This window comes from Podarcis cretensis (genome assembly GCF_951804945.1).
Source record: "Podarcis cretensis genome assembly, chromosome: Z".
Lineage (NCBI taxonomy): Eukaryota > Metazoa > Chordata > Lepidosauria > Squamata > Lacertidae > Podarcis > Podarcis cretensis.
This window is the reverse complement of record NC_137184.1, coordinates 33,607,555-33,634,673: the sequence shown is the minus strand read 5'-3', so window position 1 is coordinate 33,634,673 and position 27,119 is coordinate 33,607,555. Positions and strand designations below refer to the sequence as shown.

Here is a 27,119-nt window from a genome sequence, read left to right as displayed (position 1 = left end):
GTGCAGAAAAACTTCAGTGCATGATGAATTCCAGTGATGTGATTAGGGATAGAGGATAAATTTGGTTCATTTCCCATTCAAAATCAAACCAACCTAATTTACACTTTCTGAAGCAATATGTGAACTGAAACACAGGCACTCTTTGCTGGTAGGCACTCTTTCAAATCTGCACTTCTCTGAATTTTGCAATGTAGTTCTCCAGTACATTTTTGTACAAAAATGCTTCTAGAAAGTTAAATTGTGCACAAAAATGCATTTACTGGTAGAAAGATGCATTATACTAGGGGAAAATTGCTTTACAAAAATTTGTATAATGGGCAAAATTACATACAAAAATTGAGTATATTAAGAGAAATTGATACTAAATTGCTGTTGAATTTTCATGAGAACTTTTTTTTAAAGCAAGCTGATGTGGAAATGTGGAGAACTGAACTTAAGATTGGAAATTCAAGTAATGGAACTAAAACTGAGTGATTCATCCATCTCTGGATAGCACGAGGTTGACATGAGAAACCTCCTGGTGCACAGAAGAGTCCATTCAAAGCTGGCTTTTGTCTTGGCATTGCAGATAATTGAAAACTGTATTTGACTAACTGAAAGCTTCCCCAGGCTGGAATTTGAGCACACTAGCATGATTCAGCTGGAACAACTAGAATGGACCACTTTTTTTCTGTGGATATGAAAGGTGGTTATATGAAGATGCCTTTATTGGCCGATTTCCCCCTTACAGTGTGATATTTCTTCCGTCTTTCCCTATGGCTTTTGATAGCAGATATTGTGAATATCCAACATCACTCTATTTTACATTCAGGATTTTGACATCCAAAGATTTTGTGCTGCAGCAGTCAATGTATGACAGCAACTGCCATCCAGCATTTTACTAAATCCTACTGCAAGTCATCTATCAGATACTGTCAATTACCTACTGCAGTATTTGACAGTGTCTGATAGATGGCTTGCTATAGAATTTAGCAAATGGTAAGACAACCCCACCATGAGCAGCCAGTTTCTAAGCTCTATGGCAAGTTCTGATTTTCCCATTTAAGGCTATATTTTGAATTTTCTGACTTTTGCAAAATTTCAACATTTTACATTGTCTTGTTGTAGTTTTACCTCTAACTCACCACAACAACTTCCATAACACCTCTCCAACCCAACTGTTCATTGCTTTCTTTGGTGTTGCTGCTACATATCTTCCATTTTCATCCTATCACAGTGGTGGGGAACTTTTTTGGCTCAGTGGGCCAGATCTTTAGCTCCTTCCATTCCTGTGGAGCCATCTGGTGTCATGATGATTTCAGGTGACTGACAGCTGGTGGGGTCCCACCTAGTGTTTTCCATAGAGAATGAGCTGGTGAAACATCAACCAGCAGGATTGAACCCTGCCCCCATCTAGTCACTTAAATGAGCTAATGACATCCAGTGAGCATGATTGGGGGGAAATGGCCACTCAGGTCAACTTGAACCCCCTGGTGGGCCAAAGTCAGCCTGCAGAATAGAGTTTCCTCATCCCTGCCTTCAGGTGTTCTAAGTTTGCAATCTTAACCATGTTAAGTCCTATTTAATTCAGTGGAACCTATTTCCAAGAAGTGGGGTTGGGATTGTAGCCCAAACTCTTGAGGGTATGATTCCATAACTCTTGAGTACCACACTGCATCTGCTAAATAAAAATAGATCAAACCAACAGGTTTGGCCATACGTGATGTTGTTAGTTTTGAGCTATAAAATCCAATGAATTCACAAACCTTAAAAAATGGCACTACCTATAGATCAACCTTCTAGCCACCATGCTTGCATGCCTTCCTGTTGGCTTCTTAGATCTTAGTGGTCAAGTTAGGTCATGTTAGACTTTGTGGGGATCTCCCTATTTAGAAGGTAATGTGTGTTGCTTCACTTGGTTGAAAATCCAGAAAGCCAACAAAGCTTCATTTTAGAGGGATCTGTCCACTATTCTGAATGGGGCCTGAAGTTCTGCCCTAATGGCATCACTGCCCAGAAATATCTATTTCACCACTATTAGGAGGATGCTGGAATGAATGGGCCCTTGATCTAGCCAAACAGGCTTCTTGTTATCCCCCTCTGTTATGTTCTTCATTCAGCAAAGTAGTCCTTGCACCAGTTAGTATCCATCCTTGCAATTCAAGCACCTATCTTTTCTGCGGTGGCTCCTCATTTGTGGAATTCTCTCCCCATGGAGGCTCACCTGGCGCCTTCACTACATATCTTTAGGCACGAGGCAAAAATGTTTCTCTATAACCAGACCTTTGGCTGATTCAACAGTCAATGGCCTTTTAAATGTGCTTGTGGGAGGGAGTTATTGGGGTTTTGTTTTGGTTGTTCTTATCACAATATGTATTTTGTGATTTCAGTTTGTATCTGAGATATTTGGATGAGGCGTAGTATGAGGAAGGACCAGCTGTCTTTGAAAGTGTTCTTCTTTCTTGTCTTTTTCAGAAGGACTATAAACCTCATTGCTACTCAGAGGGATATTATCATAGTTGTCAACTTTTCCCTTTTCTTGCAAGGAATCCTATTCAGAATAAGGGAATTTCCCTTTAAAAAAGGAAAACTTTGCCAGCATGGATATTATTAATATGCTGATATATCTAAGGCCTAAGCAATTTAGCCTAGGACTATTAGATCTATCAACCATGTGTCCTTCCTTCAGTTCCCACTCTTTGACATCCTGCCTGCCATGCTTCGTTGAAAAACTATCCAGAAGCAGTGGCAACCACCAAGTGCATTAAATTGTAATATGCTGGGCCAAGTCATTGCTCCAGTTACTCCAGTACTGTCGCCTTTTGTTGGCAGCAACTATCCAGAATCTCAGACAATGTCCTATCCTAGCTCTGCTACCAAAGATCCTTTTAACTGGAGATGTTGGGGATTTAACCAAAGACCTTGCACACACAATATGGATGTGCTCTCATCCATCTAAGCAGTTGGTAGATGGTAACCAGGAATGAAGAGAAACAGAAGAAGCAAGAGGTATTGCTTCTGTAATGGGCAGTCAACAAAAGCCTCTTGGAAGGCCTCTTCCTCTCTCCTGCAAGAGTGGCCCCATTTGTTTTTGGTGCAGTAGATTTGCAAGAATATTCACAGCAGGGAAGGTCTCTTGTGCAGTGGCACACAGAAAATCCCAGGAATCTCCAAGTAGGGCTGGGCGGAACTCCTGGGGAACCACTGCCAATAAGTGTAGACAATACTGAATGAGATGGACCAATGGCCTGACTTGGTATAAGGTCTTAAGTTCCAAAGCAAGCTATGCATGCAAGGGCTCCGCTAGGATAGCCATACGTCCAGAATTTCCTGGACATAGCTAGGATTTGGTCTTCGTGTCCAGGTGAAAATGACTGAAATGTCCAGGAAAATATAGCAACCCTTGTCGGGACTCTAGATTTTGGCAAATTTCCTTAAAAATATCTCAAAAAGCTCTCTTTTTTTTGAGGTTTTGCAAATAAAATTCAACAACTTTTGTGTCTGGATTTTCACTTTTTGAAAGATGGCTCAGCACAAAATATGTGGGACAGGGAAGGAATACACCAATGTGTCTAGATAAAGGAACAGAGAAGGATGTGCAGCAAGAGTGATTCTGCTTCTCTGGGCACTTCTTGCTGGACTGATTTTTTTTTAAAGAAAACAACCCTACAAACACAAATCTACTTAAGTTGACAAGAAAACCCACACAGGCAGATTTAACCAAACACTTATTTTCCATTTTTATTCAATAATTGCCTTTAATACTAAAATGCATTAGATTCTTGAAGCAGAGAAATAAAAATCACATCAAAGTGGGGAAAACAGTTTGCATCAGGTTTTTTTAAGAAAGAAAAAAACAATGTGGCAGGTACACCATTCTTTTCAAACAGAGTTGTAATAATTTAATAAAGCTGCTTTATCATCTTCATAAAATAGACAGCATGGTGATTATTTCCCCCACCCCACCCCATTTCTCCCTGTTTACAATGATTCAATCACTGTGAAAATGTACATAACATACATATCAGCATATACAACAAGTTTTGTTCTTCATATTATCAGCAGCAGAGACATGTGAGAAAGCAGGAGAAAACTCAAGTCCCACCAAAATCTTTCCACTGCAAAGCGGGCAACACAAGTGTCTTTAGCATCGCGACACGTCTCTTTTTCTCCTTTGCTGCTGCTGCAGGACTTCAAACATTTCTGCAACTTTAGACCTTGGCATTTGATTAGCGCCAGGTGGCATCCGTTGCTGAAAAACACAAGCTTCTGCCAGGTCAGCTCTTTGTCATAAAGATTACAAGATCCCAGCTTGAACCAGCTGAACGTCAGCTGATGCCAGTAACAAATCCATTTTCACCGATGCCACAGTGAAAATCTTGCCGGGTTCCTCCACTAAAGTGAATACAACTTCTATGCCGGGTCAACGATTATCTAAAGCTGCAAAGGCAGCTGTACCAACACGATAATCAATTTCCCCCATTGATCGACAAATGAAGTTTCCATTTGTGATTAGTTTCTCTCTTTTTTTTCTTTCCCGCCCTCCCTCTCCAAGAGTAATTTCAACATATTAATTGGATAACGTGTTCTTTACAACTTGTTTCCTATTAGGAAAAAAAAAGGAAAACATAGTTCACTTCTGCACAATGTGTGTGATCCACAAGCCATCTCCAGCTTCACAATAAAACAAAGGAAATGGCAACAGCCTCATCTTGACAATACAGTTAAATGCTCATGTTCATTCCAGCCATGAATCATATTTTACCAGCCCTTCCCACGCTACTGCCTTTGTAAATTTCATTCAAACAACAACAAAATGGATGTTCCTGGGAGGAAAAAGTATAATTTGACTTGTGAGAGGAACTGCCTGACGGCTAGTCTAGCAAGTAGGCAGAGGGTGTTTCCCCCCTTCTAAAATGAACTACCCATAAATCCACTCATGTTATGGTATCTTTGGAGCTAGATACTCAGAGAATAAGCACTGATTAAATTACAACTGTGAATAAAAAGCATTGCTGCAAATCAAAATCCATATTATACCTGACCGGGGATGGGGGGAATGCTACGCTGATTCAACAGGTAAGCAAAGCAAGTTTGACAGTAGGGAACATTTTGCAGGGTGCTAATATGACTTTCCATGAATTGAAAATAACAGTGAAATGGTGGCAGCGAAAAACATTTGCAATCCTATCTTTGATAAAGGCAATGAGGGATGGCTCAGGCACAACAGTGGTCCCCCTATCTGGAGCTTTGCATGCTCTACAACAAGCACGGGCAGCCCTTGCATCTGTATAGTGGCCCATTCATTTCAAAGGATGAATGGCCCACAAATCCTTCATTGAAATGAATGGCCCTTCATTGAAATGAATGAAGAAGTCCTTGCTGCTGGGGAGCTTTCATAGGAAGGGCTGCAGCTTAGTTGTAGAGCACATAATTCATATGCAAAGGGTTCCAGATTCACTCACAGTAATCTCCTGTCTGAAACCCTGGAAATTTCCTGTCTGAAACCTCAGTGTAGGCAGTATTGACAAAGTTGGGCCCATGGCCTGCCTTCTATGAGATGACACAACAGCGCACATGTACCCGCTGAGCCATTTGCTTTTGCATATGCCAACACTTGCACACTACAGAATTTTCTTCCAGAGCAACCTATGGACAGAGGGCATTGATTTCTTGATGTGCTCTTTCTCCCTACACACAGAACAGCTGCTCTACTTGGACAAGGATCCAACACTAGTGAAGCATGAAAGTGGCTAATGTCAGTAAGCGCAATGCTTTCGCCTATGGATCTACAAATTACAAAATGCCACAAATCTCATACAGTGAGACCTGTGAAATCGGCACTGGTTGGAGATGGGAACTGTGAAAGGGGTGTGTGTGTCATGCTGGGATATTAAGCAGAATCTTGTGAGTCAGGTGACCCAGGAGCCAAACTCTTACCACTGTTGGCATTATAGCTCCAAATACCTCTTGCACTCCCATGGTCTTGACAGTTTGCTAAAGCAGGGCACTGGGCCATCCCTTCTATTCTTTCCCAGCTGCTGGCTGGAATCCTTCTCCTGCTCTTCCAAATACATACTGCATGCAGACTGGATCTTGCTAGCACTCAGATCTTGGTGCCTATAGCAAATGTGAGGGTCTTTTTACACTAGCAGTACCTATGGATCAGGTCCTATCAAAGGATCATGTTTCCAAGAGTTAGGAATAAGTGAACAGCAATTAAGTGGGCGTGATTTCATTAAATTTCCTTTTTTTTTTAAAAAAAAAGGCAACTTTCAACTTATTGGGCAAAAAAAGCACACTGACAGTCTATAAATTAGATAACTGCATGAAAAAGCAGAACACCAAGCCCTATCCATTTTCTCTACCTTTTTCTAAAGAAAAGAAATTACTCCAGCTTATTTGATCTGCAGTCCGATAAAGATTGGAGGCTGTTTTTCTGTAGCTATTTTTTAATTTAAATAAATCAAAAGTGACTAATTTTTTTTTTATCAAGATAGGTTAGAGCCAGGAAGATTGTTTCTCTAGAAACCATTATTTTCTGTTGATTGGCAGAGCAAGTGTTGAAACATCAATATATTTCCTTCCCAGTGATCTCCAAGCTCTGAGGAATATGTTGTAGAGCAGCAAATTCTATCAAATGTAGGACTAAAAGCAAGAACAATAGCCCTAACCTGTGTTCCCAACCATCACTGAAAAATTATCCAGTGGGAAATAAAAATAGTAATAATAATAATAATAAAAACCATTCCATTCAATTCAACTAAATTTGTCCTTCCTTTTTTTTACCAAATGTTTCTTATGGGGATGGGACGGGCATCACTTCACAATTTCACACGTGCAAATTTTGTAGCCACGCAAAATAGTTTGCCGTGGGTGGGAATGACTATTCACCAATGTTCTTGCTTCAAGTGAAAGGGATATATCCACAGCGATCAGCAGCACTCTTCTCATATTTAGGCTGTGATTCCAAAACATACTCACTAAACTGAATACAATAACTTCTGAGTAGGCTTGTGTAATGACTGCTCTGCCAGTCTGTTTGTTCTTTGATGCACGTTTTCTATTGCCTAGTTTCACTACTTCCATGGTGCACAAAGAATACCGAATTAAACCCAGCATTCAGAAGAGCATCCCGTGAGGATGTGCAAACACACATTCACACTAGCACTCAAATGTACCCACATTTTTGCACTCCGTTTGATAAACTTTGATAATCAGAGTAAGTCACACAGCTTATCTGCTTCTGGATGGCTGTCCCCACCCCCCACCCCTACACCCCACCCCATGCACCTGGCTCATGATGAATGGATGAATCAATTCTGAAAAGTTTGGAAAATCCAAGCCAATCTGCTAAACACACTGTAATGTGCTGTGAAGAGTACCCATCCAGACATGCTGTGCCTCTTCCGGATCAATTACACTATAATAATAATAATAATAATAATAATAATAATAATAATAATAATAATAATTTATTATTTATACCCCCCCCCATCTGGCTGGGCCTCCCCAGCCACTCTGGGCGGCTTCCATAGAAACCAAAAATACAGTAAAATATCACATGTTAAAAACTTCCCTGAACAGGGCTGCCTTAAGATGTCTTCTGAATGTCAGGTAGTTGTTTATCGCTTTGACATCTACTGGAAGGGCGTTCCACAGGGCACTAACTTCCTCCAACCTCCTTCTGATCAGTTTCTGCTAAGGGCAGATAATTATACCATGTCTTTGCCACAGGCATGATTAGATCAATCAGTTACTGCCAAAGAAGGCACAAAACTTCATTTTCTGAAGTTTCTCCGTGTGTCCCTGGGGGACTCTTTGCTCAGTGCTTGCCTGATTCCAATCAGGAGGCACACCCAGAGGAGGAGTTTTTACTAATGCTAATTATCATGGGTGGCATCCTTCCCCCCCCCCACTTACACACACTGAAAAGTTTCTTGGGGGCCTAAGAGTAAAAGTGCAAGCCCTATTTAGTTCCCAAAGAAGGAGGGAAGAGGAGTACTCTACGCTGTACGGTATTTCAGAATTTTAGGGGGTAGGGAAATGGAATAGCCATGAACAAGGACCACTGTTTCTGGAGCCATCACAAATGTCCCAAATAAAATTACAGTTTAGGATTGCAATAAAACAATTTGAACTTCATCCACCTGAAGTATGGAGCACCCCAAGAAAGTGGGTGGTCTGCCAAGCTGTGCCCATGTGATTGTGATTTTGAAACAGTGGACAATGTAGTTAAGCAAAATACTAACTTGAATATACATAATGGCAAGGCCATTATTCATGTAAGCATTCCATGCTGCTACATATAAATGGGTGTAAACATTTGCTGGCCTGTTCTCATGAGGTGTTAGGATGTCAACAGCACAGTTGCCTAGACCAGCCATATGGAAAATGGGATGATGCATGTGGTAAGTACATTTAAGCAAGTCAGGAATGTGCTTGAAATGTTTACACAAGTAATGATTTAACCTGTGGCCTACAACATACACAAATTAGGCCTTTAAAGCATCCTATTCTTCTGGTTCCTAGATAGGTAAAATAAAAATGGGAGATTTGCAGCAGGAAACCAGCATGTCGTTTTGGAGAAATAATGTCATATTCTTCCTTGAAAATGCAAGGAAAAGGAAAAGGGTGGGAGGGGGGAGAAATTGATCTCATAAAAATTTCAAGACAGTGCATCTAACAACTGCAAATGAGATGCTAGATAACCCCTAAAAGACCTGGGGAAGAAACATCGCACAGTGGTGGAGATAGTATGTGGTACAATCATCTGGCAAAATGACAAAGAGCTATGACAAGATTGGCTCTAAATTTTGCAGTTTCTCCAGGTCTTAAGATTGTTTGTTTGTTTGAAGAAAAGGAACGAAAAAAAGAAAACGAACTTGAAAGCATTTCCCATCACTAGACATACAGGAATTTGCAATATCAAATACGATAATAGTACAGAGAAGCATGTGGCAGCAAAAGGTTTCCAAAGGCAGGGGTGTCCACAGCAAAAGAGCAACATCTTAAAAAGTACAAATTAGGCTCTGGGTGTGGGATGAGACAGAAAATTCACCGGCCACAGTCCATAACTCCATGGGGTGCTAATGTACATTTGGAGATGTTGAGCATAGAGCCCCTTCCAGCATGGAACACATTGAAGTGGCCCCATCTTGCACATCAGAGCTCCCACAAGTGCACCAAAACTGCCGATCAGGGCAACCCAATCTCCAGTTTGCCATGGCAAACGAGCACCCCATTGCTGAAGTTTGGAGGCATGACAAGGGGAGTACTAAGGGAAAGAGCAATCTCAGTGGTTCAGCATCTCCAGGTAGGGTTAGGAAAGACTCCTGGTCTGAAACCCCGGAGAGCCACTGGCAATCAGAGTAGAAGACAATACTAAACTAGATGGATCAATGGTCTAACTTAGTAGAAGGCAGCTGATTATGTTCCTAGAGATTACTTGAAACTGAGGTGTGTGGTGTGGTTTTTCCTTTAGGGATTTTTGTTTTGTTGGGGGGTTTTTTAGATTCAATTCTTCATACAGAATGCCATTTCATAATAAGACTTTTTGAGCTACAAAAATATATAAATTCAAAATACTTCATAGATAATACTTCCAACCACTGAAATGCCACCACTTCTACCATAGTGGGGAGAAGCTGAAGAATGGTGCTACTTTTACTTAGACCAACACCCCTGCTGCCTGTTGAACCAAGTGGGATTGTCACATTAATGATAGCTTCATTTTTTTTTATAAACAATACATTTAGGGAAAGCTTTTAAATACAGCGAATTTGTGAACCATCAGTAAGCCATTAGAAACAATACACACATCCAGTACTGTTGTTTCCTTTCCTTTACAGTGCAACTTAGAGTACTATGTCCTTTAGCCTCTTCACACCAGGTGAGTCCTTCTCTCTACATTCTTGCAGAAGAGGGTTAATCTCATGCATGATATTTTCACTGTCTGCACCCCTCGGCTCCGCCTCAATGGGCCGAGAAGGGCCATTGTTTACAAACGGCTCCAGGTCGCGACTTCCTGGGCAGTGCATTACATTGTAGGACACTGATGGTTTGCCAGACAAGGGGCTCTTCAGGTGGATAGGCGACATGATGGGGCTGACAGCTTCACAACCATTCCCTGCCTCCCGGACAGCACCGTTTACCTTCGGGCTACAGATGGCCGGATCCACTGTTCTTTTACCTTTCGAGTTGACTGGGCCCCGCTCCTCGGAGACAGGTTCACTCCCCTCTTTGCCAAATGTTGCAAAAGTTCTCTTTGTGCTACAGTCTTCGTAAAGCTCTGTATCCACAGTGGTAGCTTCTATGGAGAGGGACACGACATTCCTTCCATGCTCGGGGGATTTTGCTCGGCTGGGCACAGGGTTCCGGGGCATCCAGCATCGGTCAGAATGGCCAAGGATCCGGCACTCTTCCCGGCAATGAAATCCCTCACTCTGATCTGTAGAGAGAAAGACAAAGAAGGGCAGGTGATCTATCATGAGCTGCTACACCCAATCCGAAATGTTCACTTGCTGAGGCTTAGCTCCAAGACCTATTGATAAACGACACTACAAGGAAGAATGCAGAGAAGAAACTTGTTCTCAAAATTGCCAGCTTGGAAGATTTATTGCATTTCATCACATTTCAGAAGGCAGGTTCCTTCTTCTGGGGAACAATCTACAAATAATTAAAAATATAAAAGCCAACTATTGGTGCACAGGCACAATCATACACAATGCTATTAAAAACATTTGAACCATTTGGAATATATGTAGTATGTAAGAGAGAGAGAAATTATTATTATTATTACTTCTTCCCAATATCCTTACCAGGTTGAGTTCACTACAAAATTATATATAATTATAAAACAAACAAAACAACTATAAAACGAAAGAAGTGTAAGTACAATTACAAACTGTTCCATATATAAAAACACTTAAAAACGGGGCCAGCACAGATGCAGACTGGGTTGTAAAAAAAATCTAGCCATCATTTAAGACCATTATATCATCAGTAGTATGAGTGGTTGGGACAATGTACAGTGTAGTACAGTACATCATATCATATCATATCATATCATATCATATCATATCATATCATATCATATCATATCATATCATCATATCATCATATCATATCATCATATCATATCATATCATATCATATCACATCATATCACATCAAAAACACACTTCCATCTAGTCACCAGACCCAGAAACTGCTTAGTTTCAGCAAGATTGTCTTATGTGCCTTCAGACAATGCCCTGGGAACAGGCGTATCTACACCCAAGCTCTCAAATGGCTTGAGAGTCATGCTCTCTGCACAGAGAATCCTGGGAAGTTGATTTCTTATTAGTAGTAATTGGTTGAATATGACCGCTTGGCACAGACAACTAAGTATACCTCAATACTTTTGGTCAGATACATATGCCTCTGGTGTGGTTTTATATTCCTACTTCAGCCAGCGGTTTTTTTAAAAAAGAAAACCAATTAGTGTTTGAGGGCATAACTACACCGCAGATAAAGTAGTTCAGCAATCATTTCTTCTCCCAGGGAAATTGTTGGAATTGTGATTACGTAAGCCACAGAGAGGCAACTTCAGCCCTATGGGCTGAATGTGGCCCCCAAGTGCTCTTTATGACGCCCTTAGGACTCTCTCCAGAACTGCTCCACACACTTTTCAAGGGCTTCTGCCTGGAGGAATGTCTTGTGACAGTGCCTCCTGCTTGCCTGAATGCAAGTCGTGGGGTGTATAAGAATCTCTGACTTTTGCATGGCTAGAATACAGTCTTCTTGCCATACTAAGGAAAGAGTCGTGCCCATTGATCTTTTGCCTTTGGCCCCAACTGCCACTGGCATGAGGCCCCCGGGAAGTTGCATGTGCAGGAATGCAGCCCTTGAAAAAGGCTCCCCCACCCCTACTATAAGGCCTGTAGAAAAGGAATTACCTGCAAGGACACTAGGGAATCCATTAACAGCTAAATTGGCGTAAAACCTACTACCTACGTTTGTAGGGTAGATTTCCAGGAGAACTGCGATTCTACCTATTTTTAATCCCATATACACACCTCTCGTTTCTATAACAAGTAGTAGACATTGGCAAAGTGACATTTTAAAGGGCTGTTTTTATCGCAGTGGGTTTCTCTCCCCTGCCCCCACTTCTATTATTATTTTAACAGGTTGAAGTTCAGCCTCCAACAGGCTAGGTGTCGTTCAGAATTTCTGCTGCTGCTGTCAGAACAAAAAGCTGAAGGGAAACACATTACGATGGGAAATAAATTAAACCACGTTCAGCCTGCGTGGCTGGCTGCGTAGGAGTCAGCATTTTCTTCTTCCTATTGCCAGCGCTAAAAGGCATTGTGCTTTAAACCTTGCTCGACATGAGATATCCAAGTATAAACTCCACACCAGGCAATGAATTTTGCTGGCTCCTCTTTTTATACTTTAGTTGATTTGTACTTGATTTCCAACAGAACTGCAGTGGTGTTTGTAGGCACCTACCAGTCTATAAACAAGTATTCTGCTCAGATTCACCATGTAGCCAGATATTTACTCATGCCAGGTGATGTGCCACAGTTACTTAGAGGCGACTAAATGATGCTTGTTTTACTACTTGGCCACAGTATGAGGATTAACAACAGAAAAACAAAAGTTAACTTTGTGAGCTCTTATGATTGCTAAAGGACTTATACAGTACTTTGAGCCTGGAAGGATAAATATCCACTGTCCATGCATTGGTCTGAGGACCTCATGGCCCTGACGGCATTTGAACATATTGCATATAGATATCAATCTCACATGGAAACCTATTTGGCCATCTGGAGACTTATCTATTTAATTTAAGTTGCATGTTATTGTTTCCATAATGTGAACTGATACTGTATATTATAAGTAGTAGTGGTAGCTGTATCTATATTTTATTTATATTAATTCTTTTTTCCCCTTCCCTCTTTCTTTTACTTTTTAAATTTGCAAATTAAAAAATGATTCGGGGATTTTTTTTTCTAAGACAAAGGAACAGGGCAAAAGAGGGTATGAATGTCTAATTATCCATCAGCCCAAATGCTCCCTGAAAACTAGTTGTTATATTTAACATGCTCTATACTAGGAAAAGGGTACATTGGAAGTGATATCACTCCACATGACAAAGCAGATATAGACCCCCCTCCCCCCCCCAAAAAAGCCATAGGAAGTAATTTAGTACTGTGGATGTATTGTCCCCTCCCCTTCCTGGACCAAAATGCTGTGTTCTGAACAATAAAGCAACAACCATAACCCAAACATGGATCTTGAATTCACATAGTCTCACAATGTTTTAGTGAACATACAAGAGAACATTAAATAGTTCATGCATGGCACTTATCAAAGAGAGCCAAGCACTTTTTTTTTTAAAGGACTTACATGTCCCTAGAGGGTGAATGCCTGATAAAACTTCATGAACATAGGTTAAAGGTGAACATCACAGCTCTATAAGCCTATTGAGTTTCCTGACCCTCTGAATAATCTATTATGCATTTCATTTTCTGCTAATGAAGTGCTAATAATATCTCTATCAAACTCTTGGAGATTTCCATCCTAGACGCAAGCAAAAGGAGCACCAACAATTGTCTATATGTATTATCCTGTCGTTACTTGGCATTAACAATAAAGAGCACATAAATAAAGGAGGCATCCAAGGGAGGAAATGTTGTAGTAAAGGGTGACTTCAATTACCCTCACATTGACTGGGTAAATGCATGCGTCAGTCACAAAAAGGGGTGGAATTATCAAGCTACCCTAGATGGCTGTGCCCTAGAACAGCCAGTCACAGAACTGGTAAAAGGAGGGGGACCCTGAACTTCATTACACATATCAGGGTTCGCCTCTTGCCACCACAAGATGCAGTAACAGCAACCAAGTTGCATAGCTTGAAAAAGGGGTTTAAAGTATATTAATAGAGGATAAGGCTAACGACAGCTAATGGCCAGGATGGCCTTTTACAACCTCTAGTACTGGAGTAGGCAACCTAAGGTCCGTGGACTGGATGCGGCCCAATCGCCTTCTCAATCCAGCCCGCGAACGGTCTGGGAATCAGCGTGTTTTTACATGAGTAGAATGTGTGCCTTTATTTAAAATGCATCTCTGGGTTATTTGTGGGGCATAGGAATTTGTTCATTTCCCCCCAAAAAAATATAGTCCGGCCCCCCACAAGGTGGACTGGCCCACGGCTGAAAAAGATTGCTGACCCCTGCTAGTATCAGAGGCGGGAGTTATATACCAAGGCACCACACATTTAAGTGAAATTGCATATATTTGAAACACCATTGACAAAGCCTGCAAACACCCCCCCTTCTGTGATATTTTCAGGTCACTTCCAGGTTCAGCACAATGTGCTTGTGTGCAGACATGCACCTATTAGATGTATCTAAAACAGTCACAGCCTGTACGCTCTTTCCTATGTTCCTAACATGGCTGAGACAGAACCCGTTTCGTTTGACCATACCAATTCTTGACTAAAATATTCTTCTTTGGAATTCAGTAGTATCTTTTAGCAAACACTCCCACCTTTAATTAGCCACCTTCTAGCTCCATCTCACTTTCCTTATTTTCCATAACATTAGCCAAAGCCACAATTGAATCACACCTTCAGAGTTTGATGTATTGAACCTCACTTGCACCTTGCAAACACACAGACCTTGGTATCCACTCAGCCACAGTGGTGGATCCCAACTGTCTGAGGAGATAATTCATTTGGATGCTTTGTTCGTCTGTGTATGTAACTTCTGCTTTTCAGCTCCATTTGTATTTCCACCACATTCTAGCACAAAAAAGGGGGCTAATAAAAATTCTTGGCACATAACACAATGCAGCAAAAAAAGAGAAAAGGGGGGGGAGAAAGAGCAGCTTTAGCACTTACAGGGAATCGGCTTGTAGAAAAGAAAACCTTAAGGTACTTGCGGAAGGCAGGGAGACAAAAGAGGAAGAAACCAAGTGGATGGAATCTTGCATCTTTAAGGCTCCTCTCTCCTTCACAGCAGCCACCACATCATTCAAGTGGCAGCAGCAAGTGACTGTGGTCTGGGCGCTGCTGACCCTTCTCATTCTCAGCAAATGAAGCTGCCAGACATGCAAACACACTGCTTAGAAGTGTTTAAATACTGGTGCCCAGTAAAATGTTGGCTTTGCTGTTTTCAGTTCTTGAGCAAAAACAAAGGATTAAAAGTCTCTATCTTCCTGTTCATCCCCAAATGAAGAGCTGAAGTCAAGACCATGATATTCTAGTATTTTGCACAAGCGTGGCATTGGGTATTGCATGCCTCAATCAGCATCCTGGTGATCGTTATGTATCAATGCATGCACCTAGTACTTATGACTGTGAAGACCTGTGTGTATTCTAGCATTCAGCAGAAGCATGGGGACTTGGCACTGTATGCAGAAATCTGCATACTGATAAACTTTATTTGTTTGCTTTTAAAGAAAGCTCCCAGTCCAACTGCAAATGTGGGGGTTAATAATAAAAGTTAAGGGGTACATAGATGGTTTCTACTGGTTAGGAAGTTGTTCTGTGATACCCCTCACAATAATTAGGAAATTGATGGTTAATGCTCCATTCAGGCTTCTTTGTATAATCTATGCAGGAGGCAGAATTCTTCTCCTCTTCCCTGATGATTTGTTTATTTTTTTGTTGGAAGCTGCCCAGAGTGGCTGGCATAACTCAGTCAGATGGGTGGAGTGTAATATATTATTATTATTATTATTATTATTATTATTATTATTATTAGCAGCAGCAGCAGCAGCAGCAGCAGCAGCAGCAGCAGCAGCAGCAGCATCCCTCAATAATATTCCCCCTCAATGCAGAATAGGCAGGGCAGCAGATCTAAAGAGTGGCAGCAACAGAGCTATTAGCTATATCCAGTTGTCCCCAAAAGGAGACAAAAGGCTTGGGACATGAAGGAATACTACCACATGCCCATGCTTTCAATCACACAAGAGAGAGAAACTAAATACAGGCAACTCTCAACTTACACAAAGGTTACGTCCTGGGGATAGAGCCTAAAGCCAAAATCACATTTAGTCAAAATGCATTGGGTTCGATGGTGGCTGGGATTGCCAAAAGTCTTTTCCCCCAGACAGCTTCCCCCTTTCCTCCCCCATTTTGTTATATTATTTGCCAAGTGCGTAAAGCTGAATATACACAAGTTAAATGTCAGTAAGTTTCGAGTTATCGGTACTCCATTGATGTTGCCAAGCTGCCATTAGGCATCCTTCAACCACTTTCTGTTTTTGCAGCCCAGGATGGGAATTGCCTCAAAGTGACAGATCCTAGCCTTAAACAATGTGTGAGAGCAGCAGACTCACTGGTTTAAGCCCAGAGCTCTGTGCTGAGGACGGCAGAAGGCAGGCGACTGCCTACTGGTGGGCCACTGGTTAGTTTATGCTGGACCACGTAGTTCTGGAATTTGCACAAAAATAAATAAATGCTGTACTAGGTGGTACTTGGTCTGATCCTGCAGAGTTCAGAATACACCACAGCAACTGCACTGTTTGAGATTGGAGGGTGTGCACTGCATAACACCTTAGTTTTCATGTGTCAATGAATATGCATGCACATCAAAGATGAGACAAGTCTACTCTCCACTCCAAGGTTTAGAGACCCTGGAGAAGTGGCTGGACTGCAAAGAATGGCAATGCTCGCAACTCACGCTGACATTTTGACAAGGCAGCCTGAAAAGTAAAAAATGGAGACTGAATTACCAGGGACAGGGATTAAGAAATGGGGATTGTCCTTGGAAAGTGATGGCAGTTGCAGCATCTGTAACACTAGCCCTAACCTTTTTGCAAAATCAGCGTGCCAACCACAATAGTGAGAAGCAGCTTGATTTCTGCCTGTATAACAGACGTACCACTGCTGAATACAACCATATAGGCATGCTCTCCTAGCAACTGTGAGGCTGTCAATCTCTCCCTGAGCTCCAGTTAGACATATGCAAGCTCTGGTACTCATCCTCTTCCCCCCCTCTGGTACTCCCCTCTTCACCCAGAGCCCTTGCAGAATTGTCTAATGCAACATGTGAACAACCCTATGAAGTAAGCCAAGATCTTAAGAAACAGCAAATTTTACTCAATATATTATTGTACATAATCAAAATGCAATTTTTAAATGCAAAACCTTTCAACATATTACTAAAATTAAACCAATTTGGATTCCTCATCCACATTACAGGAGGCAAGCTATGTCCTTCTCTGTCTTCTAACAAAAACATCACCTTATTGTGTTGAAAGATTTTGTATTTTATATCCCGCATTTTTAAGCAGTCTATTTATAGTAATAAATTTAGAAACATTTGCTGTTCCATGGGGTGCTGTTGTTCTTATGGTTATGACTTATAGACTGTATGTCTGCATAAATTCTCTCTCTCTCTCTCTCTCTCTCACACACACACACACACACCATAGATTCCCTCACCACAAAATTCGTGGCTACAGGTCTGGCAGTTGTATATGACAACCCTGGGAATGCATATTTTAAAACATGGTCTGAAATAGTGACATAGGTGTGTGGTTGTTGTTGTTTTAAAAAATTAATATTTTTATTAAAAGTTTTCAGTGAGAGAGTAATATGAAAGAGGAAGAAAAACAAAACAAATTATGATACAATAGAGCATATGGGTATTTTAGTAATACAAGTATTCCAATAATTGTAAAATTATTAACAAAGCATTATATTTTTCATAATTAGCATGAGTGTCATGGGTGTCTGTGTGTGTATTAGTAGGAAAGGCGGCACCTATCTGCACTATACACTTAAAGCAGTATTATGCCACTTTAAACAGCTTTGGCTTCCCCAAAAGAATAATGGGAAATGTGGTTTGTTAAGGGTGCTGAGAGGAGACCCCTATTCCCCATACAGAGCTACAGTTCCCAGAACGGTTTAACAACCAATCCTTCTTCCCATGGTCAAAGTTTAAAGCAATTCCCATCCTGTGTGAAAAGACCTCAGTTCAGCCAACTGTGGCAGAAATATCATTCTCTCTGAGAAGTACAGCTAACAACCCCAAGTGAGCCCGGTTTTTCCAACCACCTCTGTTCCAACCTCAAGGGACTGTCACACAAAGCAGCTAATAATGATCCCCAACCACAGACATGTTGTGTCTGTATTGATTCGAGAAGGTCTGAGCCGTGAGGCTTTCTGAGATGTGGGCTGGCTGAGGGCTGCCAAATTACTTCACAGAAGTCTTAGGTAAAAAGAAGTAGCGAGGAACTCTGGCGCTTCCCCCGCCGCTCACCTAAAGACAGAACGAAGCCCATATTGTTAAAATAAAGAAGCCGGAAGGGGCAGGAAGGCACAGAGGGAGGCAGAAGGCCCAGCTCAGAGGTGCCCCAGAGATGAAATGGTGGTTATTTTCTGGGAAGATGTTGGAGCAGTGCTGATAGGAAGCTGCAAACAAATAGGGCCTTGCAGGAGCAAAAAAAAAAAATCATGTCGGAATTGTCCGCCGTTAGGCCCACAGTGTGTGCTAAGCTCGGCTGCCTGACGACTGCGGCTCCCCCTCGGTTTCACTGCATTTACAGAAGTCTATTACAGAAACACATTACTAGCTCCCTGGGTAAGCTGTGGAATGGGGTGGGGGGAGTGAACAAGCCTCCTCTGACAACTGAACACAACACCAGGCCTGGCTTTAGGTTTTTTAAAAGCCTCTTATTCACCCAAACAGATATGGATTTAAACTGGAGCCAAGACTGAAAACCCAGAACTAGGTTTCAAGACCAGGCTGCACTTTTCCTGGATCATGTTAACAGAAAAAATGTGAGGTGGGTTCAATAAGGAGAAGATGCAAGTGCAGGGTGCTCTTTTAAAAGCAAAACAAACAAAAAAAATCTAGCTGTCTATTGCATTTTCATCACCAAAGAGCCTGATCCTATGTGCATTTGCTTAGAAGTAAGCAAGCGGGAAGGGACACGGGTGGCGCTGTGGGTTAAACCACAGAGCCTAGGACTTGCCGATCAGAAGGTCGGCGGTTCGAATCCCCGCAACAGGGTGAGCTCCCATTGCTCGGTCCCTGCTCTTGCCCACCTAGCAATTCAAAAGCACATCAAAGTGCAAGGAGATAAATAAGTACCACTTCGGCAGGAAGGCAAATGGTGTTTCCGTGTGCTGCTCTGGTTCGCCAGGTGCTGACCACATGATCCGGAAGCTGTACGCCGGCTCCCTTGGCCAGTAAAGCGAGATGAGCGCCACAACCCCAGAGTCGGTCATGACTGAACCTAATGGTCAGGGGTCCCTTTACCTTTACCTTTACCTTTTAAGCAAGTGGGACATGCTCCCAAATGGGACTTGAATAGGACTTGCTTCCAAGAAAATGTGCACAGGGTTGCATTCTTAAGAGTGGCATAGGTAGCTCCCCCCACCCCTTTTTATCAGCTCCTCAAATTTGTGAGGTAGGCTGCTACTAGTTTAATAAGATCTGGAAAACTTGACTGTGACTCTAATATCTAAGAGGGTTTTCACTTTCAGAGGGCTTCAAGCAATATGCTGCTCAAAATCTGGTTTCAAAGAGCAGCCTGAAATAGAGAGAACCTGAAATTACAATTTGGAGGCAGGGAGATGGTGTGCAAATGATTTCATATCAGCGCAGCAAAATGTAAGCAAACTGCAACCGCTAGAAACAGTGGGTGTTAAGGCTGCGAGAAGATGTAGGCACCATACATTGGAAGTACATGATTCCCAACAAAGAATCCTGGGAACTGTAGTTTGTTAAGGGCCTTTGGGGACTGTAGCTCTGTGTGGAATAAACAATGGTTTCCATGATTATCTGGGGGGGAAGTCATGTTCCTTAGATGCACCACTTCCATTTCCAAAATGTCAGCTTTCCCTGCCAGTATTTTCGGATGGAAAAGGGGGGTTAAGACGGCCAAAACATTCTCATTTGTTGCAAATGAGCCCATATTAGATTTGATCCGACCTGTTGGATTCAGGTTGAATCAAAACCGATTGCCTCACATAAAATTATTCGTTTTGCAAAAGTAAATTGTTGCTATTTCCAGCCCTGTTCTAAAGTTCGCCTTCTCACGATCACTACTGTTACCAGGAGAACAATGAGGCCTGGAGGCGTTCCTCCCACCTATGCAAGCTACACTACTACAATCCAGAAGACTGTCCCCAGTTTCTCCAGTTACAAGAGGAGGCAGTTTCAGTGGCTCATGGGGGGATTAGACCCTTGGTAGTTCCCACTGATCCTTGCAATCAAGGCCATATCGCTGCCGTGTTGGAGAGCCACTGGGCAGCCTTTAGTAAAAACTCTCCTAACTACTGCAGCTGCTGTTTTTGGAAGGAAAGGGGAAGAACAGTAGATAGGGAAGGACAGCTCTGTTAGAACCCATTGCGTGGCGAGTTCCCGCCCCCACCAGGATAAATAAAGACACAAGACACCGTATGTAAGGTTAATTGGGCGAATTAGGCCACAACTTTATTGAATTCAGGAATGAGAGGCATTGGCATAGGCACTGGTCCTAACGGCTATCCGGCTCCAGCCCATTTGCTGGAGACACGGGGAAGGGTTAACCTTATATCGGGGGAGACTCCCGCGAGGCACGTCGACTAGGAGCTCCCCCGGGTCACCACTCTGGGGCGTGCCTTTGGCCCACACCTCCATAGGCTTCGGACAGGGCCACGCCCCCCGGGGTCCTTTAACGGACCACCCTTCGCTCGCTGGGGGGAGGTGATGGCGTTCCTCCCCCCCACACACACATCGTCTTAACCCCTTCTTACCAATGCCTACCGCCAGTGCCGAGAAGTTGTGACGAGTTGCTACGAGGTAGGTGAAAAACAAAAAGGCCCGAAATTGCCAATTGGGAAAAATTCCTACCATGCCCCTTGCGGCGACAGACCGAAGTCCATAGCAATGTCAAAGGTGTGCCTAAGCCTAAACCTACTTAAAGGGAGGGAGGGTGGGAAAAACGTGGGGGCGAGCCGGCGAAAAGAGGGCGAGCCCCCTCCGCGCCGGCCCTAAATAGGGCAAGCCACGCCCCCCCAGCCGACCAGCAGGACCAACGGGGATTCCCCTGCTCTCGCGGGGGCTGGAGCCAGCCCCCGCTCACGTGGGGTGGGCGTGAAGCCCGCAACCCCACCTCCTGGGGCAGGCCCGGAAGTGGCTTTCTGCCCAAAGTTTAGGAAGCCTGGCCTGATTCACAAGTGGGCTTGGGGTAGAGGGGACATGCATAAAATTAACATTCCAAGCCTTCCCCCCACACCATTCTAAAAATTGGCACCATCACTTGTTTTTAGAGCATTGAGACCAATATGGCCTTCCTCTCTGAATTCAGCCTAAATGTACCTTACCTTTCTACGGTCACACTTAGAAGAAAACAGTTCTGAGCAGGCATGGTTAGAACTGCACTATGGCAATGTAAGTAAATAAATAAATAAATATGCCTGCCAAACAAAATTGAAAATGCAGTAGGAATCACTAGCTCGACTTATGCATTCTGCTTGAAGGACACACCGCTGTGAATTCTCATTTTATATTACATCCGACTCTGCTCTGGAATAGAAAGGGAGAACAAAAGTACCCAGTGCATGCAATTAAAATATGCATCAGCTGGCATTTGGGTGCTATATGACCACATATACTTCCATATATTTCAAATCCAAATTCACTGTAGCCGAGCACACAACAAGATTGAAAGACTGACCTGCTCAGCTCTCCTAAGCAATTGAATTATTGGTGATGGAATCTCCAGCACCAGACACAGAGGCAAAGTTGAAACGTACTGAGGTACAAGTGCTTAGGGATTTAATATCACTGATAAATGCTCTGATGGCATGTATGGTTATGCAGCCTGGGCAATCACAATAGACCCCAGAGCTTCTATTTTGTGGAGAGAAGCACAATTCATTCCAATCTATGTCAGAGGGATTTTGAAGAGGCATATAAGTAGAAGCCATTTGGACTATTTCATACTGAGAGGGAACTGAAGCAGCTGGGTCTCTTAAAAATGGAAGAGAGAGAGAGCATGGAGAGAAGGCACAGGTGTCTGCCTACTTTTGAGCATCATTGAAGAAAACCAATACAGACAAAACTGTTTCTTACTAAAAGTTTTGCTTAAGACAAAACAGGCTTCAAGGGGAGTTCTGGATGTCATGTGCTTACATTCAAGATAGCTGGCACGCTAACGATACAAATATTTATGCAGGAGTTGCCAAGTGTTTTGAGCAAGTGGGCACATTTGAAATGATGAGAAAATACTGCAGGTGCCACAAAATGGCTGCCATGGGGTGATAGGAGTGTCGTAACACAAAATGGTATCCACATCTGAAAGAGCAGGCTAAGAGTCAGGACCACAAAATGGTGCAAGTGTGCCTTCCCCCACCCTTAGTAAAACAGCTGTGACTGCACTCCCAAATTTCCACCAGAATTATTCTACTTTTCACCACTGCCCTCCTGGAAATGGTCAAAGAAAGCAACAATACTGCTGTAACTATTCAGTGACCATAAGCACCAATCCCTCTCCAAGTTCTGAAATTTCATCAGCCATGGTTCACCTGATTCCAAACTGACTTCAGCAGCCATAAGGAATTCGCCTTGTTATGAGGTCAGACTGCTTCTTCATCTGGCCTGCTACTATTTACCCTGGCACAGTTCACTGTGATGCTAAAATAAACACTGGCTTAATGTAAGTGCACAAGTGTTCCAGGCTGCCGGAGAAGAGATTGCCACTGCTTTGCTCCTCCTTTGCTCCTGCTGCTCCTGTTTGAAGTTTCAAAATAGATATAGTGATACCTTGGGTTAGATACGCTTCAGGTTACAGATACTTCAGGTTTCAGACTCCGCTAACCCAGAAATAGTACCTCGGGTTAAGAACTTTGCTTCAGGATGAGAACAGAAATCGTGCTCCGGTGGTGCAGCAGCAGCGGGAGGCCCCATTAGCTAAAGTGGTGCTTCAGGTTAAGAACAGTTTCAGGTTAAGAACGGAACTCCAGAATGAATTAAGTACTTAACCCGAGGTACCACTGTAAAAGGAAGTACTTCTTCATACAGCACACAATTAAACTGTACAACTTGTTCCCATAGGAGGCAGTGATGGCAGTCTACTTGGATGGCTTTTAAAAAAAGCACTGGGCAAATTCATGGAGGGGAGGGCTTTTGAGAGCTACTGGAAGTGTTGGCTGTGTTCTGCCTCCCCAGCTGGAGGCAGGGATGCTTCTGAATGTCAATGGCTGGAAAGCACAGGAGCTGAGAGTTCCCACACGCATCTGGTTGGCCACTATGAGAACAGGATGCTGGACTAGATAGGCCATTTGGCACGATACAGGAAATTTTTCTTACATTCTTACATTCACTGCTTTGCAGGGAGCAATGGTTTGCCTTAGCATCTCATCCAAATCCAGGCTCATGGTTTGTTTCCTTCAGACAGACCACAAGCCTGTGTTTAGATGGCATGCTAAGCCAAATCATGGCTTAACACACAGCAGCAGCAGAGGACCAAAGCAGAAATTATCTTCTTCCCAGGAGCCTGCACACATTCAAAGAAAGCCATGGTTTGGCATAGTGTTATGTGTGAAATGAGTCTCTGAGTGACTGCGGCTCTCCATGTCCAAGAAAGATGTTTATTGCCTGATTCATGTTCCTTGTAACTGGAGATACCAGGGATTGAATCTTGGGCTCTCTACATAGAAGGCATGTAGAATCTACCATCAAGAATTCCACTTAAAAAGAAATAGATTCTCAAGGCACTGGAATCCTGGATAAAATTATAGAGCAAGATTCTTGCTGACTCCAGTTATAAAGGCTGCTCCTGGTGTTTTAGGTGCCTATTGTCTGGGGACGGGGGGACAGGACAGGGCTCAGACTTAAGCGGTGTTAATATATAGTTTTGGGTTGATATATGGGTCTCTATATATGGATCAATATATAGATTTGAATAAGATATACTGGTTCTGCAGCTATTTGGATTAATATTGCTGTCTTCATTTGTATTGTCAGGCCTCATTACAGGGATGTGGAACTTGTGGCCCCTCCAGAGATTGCTGGAGACTGTAGCTCTCACCATCCTTAACCATTTTACATGTTGCTAGGGCTGAAAAAAGTTAATCTGCATGGACATATGTTTCCTGTCCCTTTCTTAATATGAATTATTAGCAGCTTGTTTCATCTTAGAGTATATTTAGCAACATAAAATGTCTGGCCTATTAATATTTGCACGACTATTTAAATTGGCTGATATTTCATAACTGCTTGTGAATTGCCTTGAAATATTGCATTATTATTATTATTATTATTATTATTATTATTATTATTATTATTAGCATTTCTATAGCATACCCTTCACCCAAAGATCACAGGGCAGTTTACAATATTAAAATGTGAAAAATAATAATGCATACAATAATAATGAAAACGATAATCCCACACACTGTTTAAAAGGCTGCGCATTGTTTACTAAGAGTTAGCAAGCGAACAGCAATCTGGGGGTCTATGTGCAAGTGCAAAATCACAAAAAGTCAGGGAAATGCAAAAACGCCCCCCCCCCAAAAAAAAACCCCAGTGAGGAAGCCCTGAGACCTTTCCAGATGCTGGTAAGCAAAGTGGCACCTTGCTTAGCAGCCTCTGGGGTACTTCCAGAGGCTTCTCACCTCCTTCCCAGAAGATGGGAAGGAAAGCATCGCCGTGCAAGGGCGGAGCCCTCCTGCTTCCTTCCCTGTAAGCGCTGGGTGCAAGTGGGGAAAATAAATAAATGGACAGAGGAGAATGGTGGGTTTCCCCAGTTCTCCATTCATTTATTTCCCTACCACCATCTGCATAAAGTTGAGATAAAGTGAGCCCAACTTTCGGGCTTACTGTATTTGGTTACGTACTTTTTCCCCCTGAGTTTGTGATCCACTTTCGGCATGCAAATAAAACAATGACAATGAAGGAGCGTACCGGAAAATGGCTAGCTAGGTTTTGTCGCCCCTAATTAAGAATGCCTACCAACAAGAGCACAATGCCACAGTGAAAATTTGGTGCATTTTTTTGGCACCCCCGTGGTGCTACTGCAATCAGTACAACACCATGCCTGGGTACGAGCAAACAGCACGACTGTTAAAAAATTCATTTCAAAATCCTCCTGGAAGCTAATAAATTTTACAGCAGTTTCAATCCTTTCTCATTGCAACAAAGGAAAGCTTAGTTCCAGACAAATTAAAAGTAAATTGATTGCCTTAGGGGAATGTATTCAAATATCACTTTTCCATGTTAGAAATCTCTTTCCCTAAAATGCCGAGGAAGGGAAAAGAGAGAGAACGAACCACAGCAATGGTTTGGAAACAGTAAATCACTAAATCCCTGTTTGCAAAAATGGATAGCAAGGGGCGGGGGGTGGGGGCCATCAAACTTAAAATAAAATGCAAATATGTCACTGGGGTGCAGGCCTAACATTTGTGCCTGAATTTATGAATAATAAATATGAATAAATAGTAAACATGAAGGGATCAAACATTGCATTCAGTGTTCACCCACATTTATCCATCTCTCCCAGACAGCATCTGGAAAGCAACTTTAAATTTTATTGTGTTGGGGGCCTCGGGGAAAGGAGCGCAAAGAGACCATTCTGCAACAACTCTGCACGGTGGTACCTCGGGTTACAAACACCTCGGGTTACAGATTCCGCTAACCCGGAAATAGTACCTCAGGTGAAGAACTTTACCTCAGAATGAGAACAGAAATTGAACGGCAACAGGAGGCCCCATTAGCTAAAGTGGTATCTCAGGTTAAGAACGGTTTCAGGTTAAGAATGGACCTCCGGAACAAATTAAGTTCATAACCAGAGGTACCACTGTATTTAAACTTAGAGACAGTTTACACAATCTTATTTTTTTCTTTTTCTTTTCTAAGAAGCCTCTGACCCCATCCATCCATTTTCTACACTCAAGTTGGGAAAATGTAAATGATGACAGGTATAGAGAATTGTTCAGACACCAGCACTATTGCATCCCAGCAGTTACTGTAAGAACTTTAGGAATTAGTGCCCAAGTATGATCCCTGCCTTCCCTTCACATCCCTCTTTTTGTGTGTTTCACAACTTTTAGATGGTTTGCCTAAATGAGGGCCTGAATCTCTTATCTGGCAGCCTTTTTAGCAAGGTAATAAATCCCACTGAATTCCACGAGACTTACTCCCAGGTAAGTGAGCACAGGACCACAAATCAAGCTACTACATTGAAATGAAATGGAAGCATCAAAGGGGGTGTCTTGTTTGCTTTCTTTTCTCCCTCCCTGTACTTTTTAAACATTGAATCATACAATACATAAAGCTGGCAAACAATGACAAAAGGAGAGAGAGAGATACATACATCATCCTTGATCGATAAGCAATGTTCATAATTCACAATCTGTAGCTCTGTTCGCTTCGCTGCATTCATGTGACAATTTGGTCTGCTCTAACAAATCATACCAAATTTGAACTATATTTTGTAAAAATTGCAGCTTACTTTAATTGTTTGAGAAGTTCCAGGTCCTAGAAAGCCATAAATCAATGCCAGGAGCTTCTAGCTGAAGCTAATACTTGACAACCAACAGCTTAGCAGATTCTAGAATGCTTGGGAAATTCGATCATCATGAATTCCGGATACAAAACGACTCAATCCACACTGCTCCGACTAAATGTGCAGAGAGCAGCTTAGCTATCCATTAGGTTTTGCATTTATGAATGTTCTGACACAGAGCTCAAAAAGGTATCACTATGTCTTTCCAAAATGTGCATTTTGACAAAGAAAAACCATTTAGAAATGAAACGAGCATGCTGAGAATAGTATATATTATTAAGAAAACCCCTTCGCTATGTTGTTTTTGGTGCTTAAAAAAGGCAAGCCTACCCACACATGTAATTTTATTATGTATATTTTTTGAGGGAGAACTTCTGGATTTATTCATATTTTTACAAATTTTATATAAGTTTGATTTTATTTGTATTTTTGTGTGAATATTTTTCATTGTTTTATGTATATATTTTGTTGATTGAGCAGTATATAAAGCTTGTTAAAGCCTGTACTTAGAAAAATGCATATCTTGAAAAAAAATACATATTTATGTGTGTGTGTTTTTATTCAAAAAATGCAGATTAATGTGGAAACATAGCAGAACGGACTAGTGAATTAAAAAACACACGTGGCACAGATGAGAAATAAAATGA

The 27,119-nt window shown here is 42.2% G+C and overlaps 1 protein-coding gene across 2 annotated transcripts in view; it reads right to left on the bottom strand.

The window, feature by feature from the left end:
* Positions 1–7,649: 7,649 nt before the first annotated feature.
* PCDH19 (protocadherin 19) overlaps positions 7,650–27,119 on the bottom strand; it is a 133,561-nt gene continuing 114,091 nt past the window's right edge. For both annotated transcript variants that reach the window (XM_079962401.1, XM_079962402.1), the window contains exon 5: positions 7,650–10,429. In XM_079962401.1, the coding sequence (XP_079818527.1) occupies positions 9,837–10,429 (593 nt within the window). In that variant the 3' untranslated portion in view covers positions 7,650–9,836. The remainder of the gene's footprint in view (positions 10,430–27,119) is intronic.